A 12,373-nucleotide genomic window follows, 5' to 3' on the forward strand; every position below is an offset into this window, starting at 1 on the left:
AAGTCACTTGGGAAAAAAAAAAAACCAATGAGACACCGTGCAAGTTGCTTATTATTCATTTATGTTATGCTGTTCCTGCTTTCCTGATTAAAAACTGTACAACCCTAGGTTCTAAGCACATAATTACCCATCATTCCTTGCACTCTGTCACGGTTTCCTATATAAAACAGCATACAGTTGCAAGAAAAAGTATGTGAACCCTTTGGAATGGTATGGATTTCTGCACAAATTGGTCATAAAATGTGATCTGATCATCATCTAAGTCACAATAATAGACAATCACAGTCTGCTTAAACTAATAACACACAAAGAATGAAATGTTGCCATGTTTTTATTGAACACACCATGAAAACATTCACAGTGCAGGTGGAAAAAGTATGTGAACCCTTGGATTTAATAACTGGTTGAACCTCCTTTGGCAGAAATAACTTCAACCAAACGTTTCCTGTAGTTGCAGATCAGACGTGCACAACGGTCAGGAGTAATTCTTGACCATTCCTCTTTACAGAACTGTTTCAGTTCAGCAATATTCTTGGGATGTCTGGTGTGAATCGCTTTCTTGAGGTCAGGCCACAGCATCTCAATCGGGTTGAGATCAGTACTCTGACTGGGCCACTTCAGAAGACGTATTTTCTTCTGTTTAAGCCATTTTGTTGTTGATTTACTTCTATGCTTCGGGTCATTGTCCTGTTGCAACACCCATCTTCTGTTGAGCTTCAGCTGGTAGACAGATGGCCTTATTCCTGCAAAATATCTTGATAAACTTGGGAATTCATTTTTCCTTCGATCATAGCAATCCGTCCAGGCCCTGACGCAGCAAAGCAGCTCCAAACCATGATGCCCCCCACCCCACCCCCCCACCATACTTCACAGTTGGGATGAGATTTTGATGTTGGTGTGCTGTGCCTCTTTTTCGCCACACATAGTGTTGTGTTTCTTCCAAACAACTCAACTTTGGTTTCATCTGTCCACAGAATATTTTGCCAGTACTGCTGTGGAACATCCAGGTGCTCTTGTGAAAACTGTAAACGTGCAGCAATGTTTTGTTTGGATAGCAGTGGCTATCCTCTGTGGTATCCTCCCATGAAATCCATTCTTGTTTAGTGTTTTACGTATTGTAGATTCGCTAACAGGGATGTTAGCATTTCCCAGTGACTTTTGTAAGTCTTTAGCTGACACTCTAGGATTCTTCTTCACCTCATTGAGCAGTCTGCGCTGTGCTCTTGCAGTCATCTTTACAGGACGGCTACTCCTAGGGAGAGTAGCAGCAGTGCTGAACTTTCTCCATTTATAGACAATTTGTCTTACTGTGGACTGATGAACAGCAAGGCTTTTGGAGATACTTTTATAACCCTTTCCAGCTTTATGCAAGTCAACAATTCTTAATCGTAGGTCTTCTGAGAGCTCTTTTGTGCGAGGCATCATTCACATCAGGCAATGCTTCTTGTGAAAAGCAAACCCAGAACTGGTGTGTTTTTTTATAGGGCAGGGCAGCTGTAACCAATACCTCCAATCTCATCTCATTGATTGGACTGCAGTTGGCTGACATCTCACTCCAATTAGCTCTTGGAGATGTGATTAGTCTAGGGGTTCACATACTTTTTCCACCTGCACTGTGAATGTTTACATGGTGTGTTCAATAAAAACATGGCAACATTTCATTCTTTGTGTGTTATTAGTTTAAACCTTTAAGACCGGAGGGCGTACTATTACGCCCTATTTTAAGCGGCTCTAAACGCCGCGGGGCGTAATAGTACGCCCTCTGGTTTTGTTTTTTTACTTAACCCGGTCGCCGGCGATCCCACGCCAGCGATCGCGGTAGGGGGGACTCCCAGGGAGCAACCCGCGGCACGTCCGTCCTCCAGCAGCCCCCCCGGCCATGTGAGAGTGAGGTCCTTGCGAGGACCTCACAATCACATGGCCGGGTTAGCTGGCTGCTGCATTGCCAGCAGGGGGACTAACTGTAATGACAGTTGTCCCCCTGCTGGCTGGAAATCAAATCAAATTAAATTAATCAGTGTAAAAAAAAATAAAAGAAAAATAATATACTTAGATCATATATATATATATTAGTAAATTTAATTCCTGGGCTACTATACAGTCCCAAAGGCAACATAACAAATCTGGCGAATTTCAATTTCAAATTTAACGTGCTATATTTGACCCTGTAACTTCCCAAAACACCATAAAACCTGTACATAGGGGGTACTGTTTTACACGTGAGACTTTGCTTTTACTGCAATAAAATACACATTTGTATTCAGCAAACAGTATTATGACATTGACAGTTAAACTGTCATGTAGAACTAAAAAAATAAAATGTCTTATTTTCTCCCATTTTTTCATATTAAATTATGTTTCATAGCTAAATATTTGATATCAAATGAAAGCCCTATTTCCCCTGAATAAAATGATATATAACAAGGGGGGGTGCATTTAATATGAAAGAGGTGAATTACGGTTGGACAGACATAGCGCAAATGCCAGGTTTTGTTTAAGTTTTGTTTACAACGTGTACATTTGGCTCAGTCCTTAAGGGGTTAAGCAGACTGTAATGTCTATTGTGGTGACTTAGATGATCAGATCACATTTTATGACCAATTTGTGCAGATATCCATATCATTCCAAAGGGTTCACATACTTTTTCTTGCAACTGTACCTTTCAGAAAGCCTATACACATTTTAAGAAACAAAAATAGAACTTGAGTTTAAAAAAAAAAAAACATAGCAATTGTAGCGTATGCATGCTCCATGTATGTCTGAATATACTAGATATTTTTTTAACACTAAAATGCTCCAGTATAATGTTACACCACAATCTGTTGTATCTCTAATGTTTCAGATTAATTGCATACATTGCAACATACAAATCAAACAGCAAAAAATTATAATAAAAAAGACTGTGCAAAGTCCACCAAATCACATGTTTGGCAATTATAGCTTATATAAAAAGTTGCTAAGAATGTCTTGATTTTGCTAAAAACAAATGATCAAAAAAGTACACACTGAAAACCAGTGGAATGATGATGTCTTGGCATAGAGATTTAAAAATAAATAAATAAATATTAATCCGTACTTACCAATACAAATAAGGTTTGGCCGTGTCCACGTTTATGTTGTTTAGTGGATCCAGCCTTAGCCAGGTGTGAAATGTAAAACCATTCTGATATGGCCATTTGGCTATTGGGGGTAAGGCTATGGCCTGCAAAGTAAAAACAATTTTAAGTGGAATATACAGCGTACATGCAACACAAATATTACTCTTATTGATGCCATGGAAATGGCAAAATAAGCACAAAATATAAATGAAAGCTTACGCATACCAAATTGTGGCTTTAGTCACCTCAAAAAAAAAAATTTTTTAAAAAATGGATGCAGACAGACATACAGAAGGCAAACCGTGCGTAACATTTATTAGGTCAAAATACAAAAAGTATTCACCAGAGGGTGAATATTTATAAATATTTTATGTATGCTTCTGCTCCTACAAGTCCTGCATGCTTGAGCCTTTGCAACGATAAATATTTTGTATTTATCGCCACAAAGGTTCAAGCATGCAGGACTTGTAGGAGCAGAAACATATGTTCTTTGTAGTTGGGCTGATGTATACTGTAGCTGTTGCTGCTGCCCAGGCGTAGTGTGAGTGGGGACGGGGCTTCCATTTTGTGTTTTTGCTGTTGTATTACACAGTCATGCTACAGTGCTGCCGTCTAGCCGATGTGTACCCTATTAAACGGTTCATAAGTGTGCAGGTGTTTATAACACCACCCCCTTTCTGCCTCCTTAGAGATTTCACCTTTTAGCTGAAAGTAGCAATGTGAATTATTAGTGTAGGAATAAAAGAGGATTGCCTTGATGGGGCAGTTGAGTTTCTACTTTAATAGGCAATGGAGTAGCAATTTTAATTGTGCATAGGGATTTAAAACAGCGCCCAGGTAAAAAAAATAAAAAAAATGTATTCAAAAAATAAATAAATATTAAAAAAAAAAAAAAAAGGAGCACAGGGTTTAATTTTGTGTACTCATAAGGAGGGCTCAGAATTTCCACCCACCACGTGCCCTTGGCCAGTGAAAATGTAGCCGTAGAAATTCACCCCTTGTGAGTATGCATTTGAATGAAAGCATTTTGCAATTTATTTTATAAAAGATGGATAGCTAATTCCATGCTTCAGAGAACAGAGTATGTTACTTACTGCAGCACTTTTCCCTGGAAAGTTGAAGAAGGCATCAGGGCCATACTTATGAGGCATGTGCTTTAACACAGACAATAATTTACCCGCGTGCGGAGGCTGCAAAGAAAAATATTATAAGAATACAAATATCTAGAGTCCCAGAAATGAGCTAGTCTATACAAATAACGTTTCCCCTGGAATTGCCCATACAGTGAAGGTCAAGTGTTTTCTGGGAAAGTGCTTCTATAACACATTATGAGCACTTTTTACCTGTTGCATGATATTGCTGCAGTCAATGGTTTAGGTAACTAATTCAGTGAAAGAATGTGCGGCAGAAATGGACATTATAGCTATATGAAGTCCATACTCCAAGAAGTTTTAATTACCACTAGCATTTGACTTCAATATCCCATAAATTTTTTGCATGAGACTTTTTTTTTAGATTTTGATGCATCCTTAGCACAATATAAAATACGTGTACAGTGCACACTGCAAAAATTAGTTAAGCATGACAATGTCATACAAGTACTGTCCCTGAAGCAATAGTAAGAGAGCCAAACAACCTTTAATGAATACTGCCGACTTAGCACTCAAATCCTCAGGAGTTCTAAGATTCCCCTCAGTATATTTTGATCTCCCAGCCATGCCTGTGTTATTGAGTGTCTTCCACTAGAACACAAATTATTCATTAACGATATTTAAGTCCCTTGACTTAAACAGAGTTGTTTGGGTTATAGTTTCCCTACATGTGATATTTTTGAAAACATTTTTAACAGTGTCTTAGATTAGTGAACATAATTCAATGCAGACTTTACATAAATAAATAAATCAGCTGTTGCATACAAAGTGACAGTGACATGGTGTCTTCTTTCAAAGTCGTAATGTGATCTAGTAATTCTAACAGGACAAAAAAAAAAAAAAAACAGTGGGCTGATCAATCCCTAGTCTACCCAACGAGATCTATAGAATATTACACAAAATTTAGATAAGCGCGAAAAAAAAACAAAAAAAAACCACAATGCCACATATTTTGCCACAGACTAACAAACCAGTTAACCTTGAACGTTAGGAAGGAAGGAATGGAAAAACAGAAAGGGGAGGAAAAACAAGCATATATTTGCATTCTTTGTCTCCAGAGACATATGCTGTAAATTAGATCCTTAGTCACACCTTAGAAGGAAAACTGTCCCTCATGAATTGAACAGAAAACATCTGCTCATCCTTAATGTACTGTACTAGACTAAAGGAGAAATTACAGAATATCACTTCACATACAGGTGTGTCCTTTAACAATACCATGCATGACTATAACACAAAGGTTCAGTCTTAATAATATGTAATATAAAAAATAAAACTATGGGGAGGGGAAAAAAATCAAGAAAGTTCAAACATTTTATTAGGGCTGGACAAGGAGACCCAACTTTTACTGATATTTGTGTTATAGAGAATATTTGACATTTCCCCCTGGGTTAAAGGACCATCACTGAGCTGGTTTACAAACAGTGATAAGACCATTTTCAATAGCCTCTGCTTTGCCATCAGTGATAAAGCTTGCAAAGGAATTGAGCATGAGGTTGGAGATTCAGAATACATTTTAGAATCGAAATATAGGTTATGGCATCGTCCACAAAGCACTGGTGCAGGACTAAATTAAAATGCATAAAAACAAAATATTATCCTATTAGTTAACCATACTCAAGAAGGTTAAAAACAAACAGTTTGAAAGAAATTCTGTATGACCTTAAAATGAGGAACATATTATGATGCTATTTTCTGTGATTATCAATTTATTGGCCTATTAGAAGGTACCTTTAACACTGGTAAATTGACAGTAGCAAAATAAAACCTAGTCTACACAATATAAAAGTATAGGGGAGGAGTATGAAAAGTTACTTTAATTGCACACTTATAAAAAGGAAAGGTACTCTTACCCATTGCCCTTTTTCTCCTTGAAGTTTGCTAAAAAATAATTTGAGTTCTCGGACAGTGATACTGTAGCTGGCCAGAACACCCAACATGTCAACCAGCAAATCTGAAAAAAATAAAAAAACACAGGCAGTAATGACTTATGTTTACTACATAAGGACAATGCTAAGTGAATAACAATGTTCTATAGGACCACAATAGTCAAATGGTATCTGTACAAGATATCCAAGTACAATTCTAAACAGTCAAACTAAATTAATATTTTGGAAAATGATGAACTATCATGGAAAACTATTCTTCATTAATCCCTTAAGGATGCAAATATTCCATCATGCAGTAGTTTACCAACAGGGACAGCTTCCCTGCTAGTAACTGGGAACCCCAGGTACCATTTGATTACTTGGGCTCCTCTGTCAGCTGGGGCCAGAATTAGACCTCAAATTGCAAACAGGCACTTAACCCCTTAAGGACACATGACATGTGTGACATGTCATGATTCCCTTTTATTCCAGAAGTTTGGTCCTTAAGGGGTTAAATGGGGATTTAAAGGGACACTCCACTGCCCCCCCAAAAATTAACCACCATTTAGTAGATCTCCCAAATGAAAACCTGCATGCATCATTGAATGTATATCTAAAAACAGCTTGCAAAAGCTGCAGACATCTTGTCTGAAGCATTTGCAAACCCTCCCTTCTAACCTTTCACAGACTTTCTGTGGCTGTAGAATCACAGACTTCCCAATGCAGCTCACTAGGAAGTCTTTGCAAGACTGGTGCTCTGGGCAATTGCTGCCTCTTGAGTTTGGCTCCACTGAGCTAACCAAACAAAGAAGTAGCAGAACCTGTTGTGTGTTTAAAATCCAAGGGGGTTTAACCAGATTAATTTATAAAAGTGTCAATTTCTTTTGAAAGCTGCACTTTCAAAATGGTTAAAAAAAAAATAATAAATTACACATATTTGGGACATTTCACACCCAAAGCTTTTCATCACGCAAGTGCTTTAAGAATCTGGATTGTCCTTTTAGATCACCATTGTTACAATACAGTGTGAGTAGCCATTTTTAGCAGCCACAGTCTGATAGGTGAGCTGCATGCAGAGCTCAGAGTAAGATTTAAATCACCATAAACAGCAGAGTTTAATCCCTGCTGACACCAGGAAACCTAGTTCTTAACAGATACCTGGAGCTCCCCTCTGTCAGTTGGGGCCATTTTTAGTGGCCCCATACTTTTTGACGAGCTGCAGTGCTGAAAGTCAGCACATAGTCCTTTATATACATAGAGATGATCAAGCTTGTCTACAGTCACTCTCTTACTGGATATGGTGCTTGAGAGACAGCCAGGCCCTGGATGGCCACCCTTCATGCTCCAAAGCCATTCCGAACTTACAAAGTGGGCAATTTACAATTGTGCATGTTATTTTCAGTATTAGAGACAGGAGACCAATACTAAAATCAGCCAATAGATGGCAGCAGCGTACCACTGTTTTAGCTTTGAATACCTCCACTAATATCAGTATTGATATAAAATATTAAAATTAAGATTTAGTTGAGAATACGGATTAGGCTTCTTAATAAATTTATGTTTAAAATAAGGTTTAGAATTAATTGTAGCATTGGAATTAGGTTTTAGATTGGGATTAGGATTAGTTAGAGAATCCCTTTGCTGAACTCAGCAAGGGAATTCCTCTGTTGATCTCCGCAGAGGGAATCTTGACACCAGTGCTATGGTTAGGATTAAGGTTATAATTGGGGTTAGGCATGAGATTAAAACATGGTTTAGGATTGGGGTGAGGTTTATGATTATATGTAGGTATAGATTTGAGATTAGGATTTGGTTTAGAATTAGAGATTTAGATTGTTACTTTGCAAAGATATACATATGGGGTTTTATTCTACTCAGGAGATGTTATGAGTACTGTTAAGATAATTTTATTACAGGGGGGACATACAATACTTAAAAACAAAAAAATAAGTACCAAAATACTAAATGTAGGCAAAAAATGTAGAAAAAAAAACGGCAATAAAATATATCAATATATCACGTGAGTCTCCATGGTGTTCATTTTAAATGGCATTAATTTGACAATTTAAATATGTGAGCAACTATAAAGCCCTAAAATGCCCCAAAGACCCTTTTTAATTTTGCCTTCCCCCTCCCCCCCGGGTACCCTAGTCACCTGGGGAGGGGGGTTTACATTTCCATTTAGTGTTCCCACCCGCCATTCAAAGGTGGGGGCCGGTGGACAATATGTGTGTGTGTCCCTTATTGTTATATAGGGCCCCCACCTGCCGCTCATGGGTGGGGGACAGGGGGAGGAGAATAGGGTCTTCGTCCACCATTTTCACTGTTTACTAGACATGCCCCTACTCAAGGTATAGCGAATAGGGGCAGAATTTACCAATACTAATGAATTTTTACTTAGTATTAGTAAATTTGGCTAAAAGACCAGGACTACGGACGCTAAACAGCTTCCAAGCCTCTGATACACTTAGGCTTATTTGTGGTATCTTGGAGACGAGTACCACCACATGCTAATACACAATGCAATAAATAAGAAAGATGCAAATTTATAACATTTATATATTTATAACATTGCTTGTGTCCTTAAGTGTAAGACAAGCTTCTGAAGCTTTGTCCGTGAAGGGCTAATTACGGTTTTAACAATTAACAGTGTTAGTAAAGATCCTTGCAGATTGTGAGTTAATATATGTTCTTTACAGCAAGACTGTACATGCGTAAAAAAATACAAAAAATACAAAATTTGCAAGTGGTAAAATATTTATTTACCCACTGACCCATCTATCTCAGTTTTAACCCCTTAAGGACACATGACATGTGTGACACGTCATGATTCCCTTTTATTCCAGAAGTTTGGTCCTTAAGGGGTTAAACCAGTCCACTAATTACAGAAATAGAGCATTATTGTGTAGAAGCAGCATAGAGAAACAAGACAACCGGAGTCCATTCTACATGATCACACTGCATCTCTTCACCAACAGTCAGGATGTTGCAAGGTGAAGAGATCTTCCAACTGCACATTTGTTAATCTGTCAGGCATGCCTGATGCCCCTTTTCCAGCATTTCTAAAGATAGCACACGGATTTGTTAGCCTAGTGTACTCCCTGGAATGGATGTGAAAAGTAATTATCTCATTTAAAGCTGTTGAATGAGCTAGCTGCATCGAAGTGATGCATGTTCCTTTAAGTTAAAAATAGCCAATATATATCTGAATATCTGAAAAAAAATGTATGTCACCTATGCCTTTAAGTCAGCTATTTCAATTCAGCTACTCTGTCCTAAAATTTGAAATTCACTTTTAATTATTAAATTAGTAAATTCACTGTAAGCCATCAATGCCTTCAGGAGTGCCATTTTACTAAAAAAAAAAATGCATCACTTGCCTGCAATCATGCTGTCAACTTTATCAATTCTCTTCAGTACTTGCTCCACCAAGCCAACGTCTGTGCACACCAATAAATTGCGGGTACTTTTCTTCAAGATGGCAGTGAAGATGCTCCAGATTTCTGCTTGGCAGGTGACATCACATTTGTCCAGCAGTTCAATCATGCAGAAAATGCTCTCTCCTTCTTGAATGATGAAATTCATCTCCAGGTCAAATTGTCCACCAACAAGCTGTAAAAATAAAGACCACTTTAGGATCACTTTCAGGCATTGACAGCTGTATACAAGACTGATGAAAACGAGACTGCTAGCTTGTAAAATGTATGAGCTAAATTTTATGCAGGGTTTATAAACTTTGCTATACAAGTCTGACACAAATGGAAAATCTAAGACAAAAAGTACACCTTTTTTCTGTTTTCATGGTTTAAACATTGTGAGAGCAGGCTTCTCGTGAAGTGGATAAAGCCAATAAAGTAAAGTATTTGAAATAATGTGGCCATTACCCGGCCTAAGCCATTAACCCAGTCAAATACTCAAGTTACTTTGTGGCCAAATAATGTAACTACAGAAACACACGTATATAAATAATATATGTATGTTCGTGTGTTTCTGTAGTTAGATTTCTGACCACACAATAACTTGAGTAATTGACTGGGTTCATGGGATGATTATTAATACACATACACGTCTCAATGACACCATTTAAGATTGCAGGGTTAAACAGACCACATTATTAAGATGAAATGGTCTTGAGGTTTGTAATGTCTCTTTAAATAAGTATAATGCAATTTTTGGGGGTGCTTACCATTAGTTGTATTGATAAAGCAGTCAGTGTGTATCTGCCAATGCGTGTCAATAAATGTGTGTCAGATCAGTGTGTATCTGCCAGTGTGTGTGCTTAACTTTAAGGACACATGACCTGTGACATGTCATGATTCCCTTTTATTCCAGAAGTTTGGTCCTTATGGGGTTAAAGGGACACTATAGGAGCCCAAACCACTTCAGCTCAATGAAGTGGTCAGGGTGCAGTGTCCCAATTTCTTTAACCATGCAAGTGAAATTATTGCAGTTTCTCAGAAAATGCAACAATTACCTTTAGGGGGTTAACTCCATCTCTATCGACTGTCTACCAGACGGACTTCAGGTTGGTTAGGTGACCAAAAGTTGCCTAACTGAAGCTGGACGTCCTCACGCTGTGCATTTAGACATCAGGCACCTGCTAAATCCCCATAGGAAAGCATTGTATCAATTCTTTCCTATGGGGAAGCCTAAAGCAAGTGCAGGAGGAGGAGCTTGACCCAGCGCCGAGTGACATCGGCGCTGGATTCAGGTAAGTGACCAAAGGGGTTTAACCCCTTCAGTGCTGAGGGAGGCACTATAGGGAACTATAGTGCCAGGGAAACAGCTTTGCTTCTCTGGCACTATAGTTTCCCTTTAAAAATAGTATTAAAATAGTATTAAAATAGGAGGAAGTGTGGCCTTGACAGGAAGGCTTGGGGCAAATTTAGATTAAGGGAGTGCCAGGGTTAGTCATGCCCAGGGCAGTGCAAAACTAAAATACACCACTGCTTCTGGGAAGGCTTATCCACAAGATTTCAGAGTGTTTCTGTGTGAATTTTATCCCATTTGAGATTTCAGACACTGACGTTGGACGAGAAAGCCTGGTTCACAATCTCTGTTCCAGTTAAAGGACCACTATAGGCACCCAGACCACTTCAGCTTAACCCCTTAAGGACCAAGCTTCTGGAATAAAAAGGGAATCATGACATGTCACACGTCATGTGTCCTTAAGGGGTTAATGAAGTGGTCTGGGTGCCAGGTCCATCTAGGATTAACCCTGCCTGCTGTAAACATAGCAGTTTCAGATAAACTGCTGTTTACACTAGGGTTAATCCAGCCTCTAGTGGCTGTCTCATTGACAGCCGCTAGAGGCGCTTCCGCGCTTCTCACTGTTATTTTCACAGTGAGAAGACGCCAGCGTCCATAGGAAAGCATTGAGAATGCTTTCCTATGGACTGGCTGAATGCGCGGGCGGCTCTTGCCGCGCATGCAGCCAATGACGGGTAAAGGAGGAGTCTCCAGCACTGAGTGAGCCCCCACCCTCAGGGCTGGATGGAGATGAAGGGGTTAAACACTTGCCTTTCTCCAGCGCCGGGTTCCCTCAGGTAAGTGTTTAACCCCTTCATCTCCCTCCAGTTCGGCGGAAGGGGGACCCTGAGGTTGGGGGCACTCTCAGGGCACTATAGTGCCAGGAAAACGAGTGTGTTTTCCTCACACTATAGTGGTCCTTTAATCCCAAAGGTGTTCAATGAGTTGAGGTCAGGGCTCTGTGCTGGCCAGTCAGTTCTTTCACACCAAAAACTCATCCAACCATGTCTTTATGGACTTCGCTATATGCATCGGGGGACAGTCATGCTGGAATAGAGAAGGGCCTTCCCCAAATTGTTATCACGAACTTGCCTGCTCCAGGCACCTGCGCTGCTCCCTATCTTGGGACGTGCATGACGAACATTTTGCGCGCCGTCCTGCTCCCCTTAGGCTGTGAAGACCAAATGCTCCACTCACCTGCACTACTTGAACAGTGAATATAGTAGAATTACCATTTGGCCAGGCGAACAGCTTTCTCTCCTGGTTTGTGTGGGCCTAAATCCATACATGCTGGTTTCTTCCAGCGTCTTTTGTGTATCTAAATGTTGTGACAACACGCCCGCCCTTAAATTGACGTCATCCAGGCTACCCCATTATTCATCATTTTGGAGTCGCAGAGATGTAGACCATTCAGAACTATTGTTACCATATTTAACGTGAATTTGAGCCCTTATTGAGTGCCCTATCATGGTTTCTGTCTTGATTCACATTAGTTCCCCTTGACCCA

The 12,373-nt window shown here is 39.4% G+C and overlaps 1 protein-coding gene across 2 annotated transcripts in view; it reads right to left on the reverse strand.

Moving 5' to 3' along the window:
• LRBA (LPS responsive beige-like anchor protein) overlaps positions 1–12,373 on the reverse strand; it is a 619,335-nt gene that overhangs the window by 561,410 nt on the left and 45,552 nt on the right. For both annotated transcript variants that reach the window (XM_063458500.1, XM_063458501.1), the window contains exons 2-5: positions 9,498–9,729; positions 6,103–6,203; positions 4,193–4,288; positions 3,081–3,202 (exon numbers count right to left, since the gene is read on the reverse strand). In XM_063458500.1, coding sequence (XP_063314570.1) covers positions 3,081–3,202; positions 4,193–4,288; positions 6,103–6,203; positions 9,498–9,729 — 551 coding nt within the window. The remainder of the gene's footprint in view (positions 1–3,080; positions 3,203–4,192; positions 4,289–6,102; positions 6,204–9,497; positions 9,730–12,373) is intronic.

This window comes from Pelobates fuscus, chromosome 6 (assembly GCF_036172605.1).
Source record: "Pelobates fuscus isolate aPelFus1 chromosome 6, aPelFus1.pri, whole genome shotgun sequence".
NCBI lineage: Eukaryota > Metazoa > Chordata > Amphibia > Anura > Pelobatidae > Pelobates > Pelobates fuscus.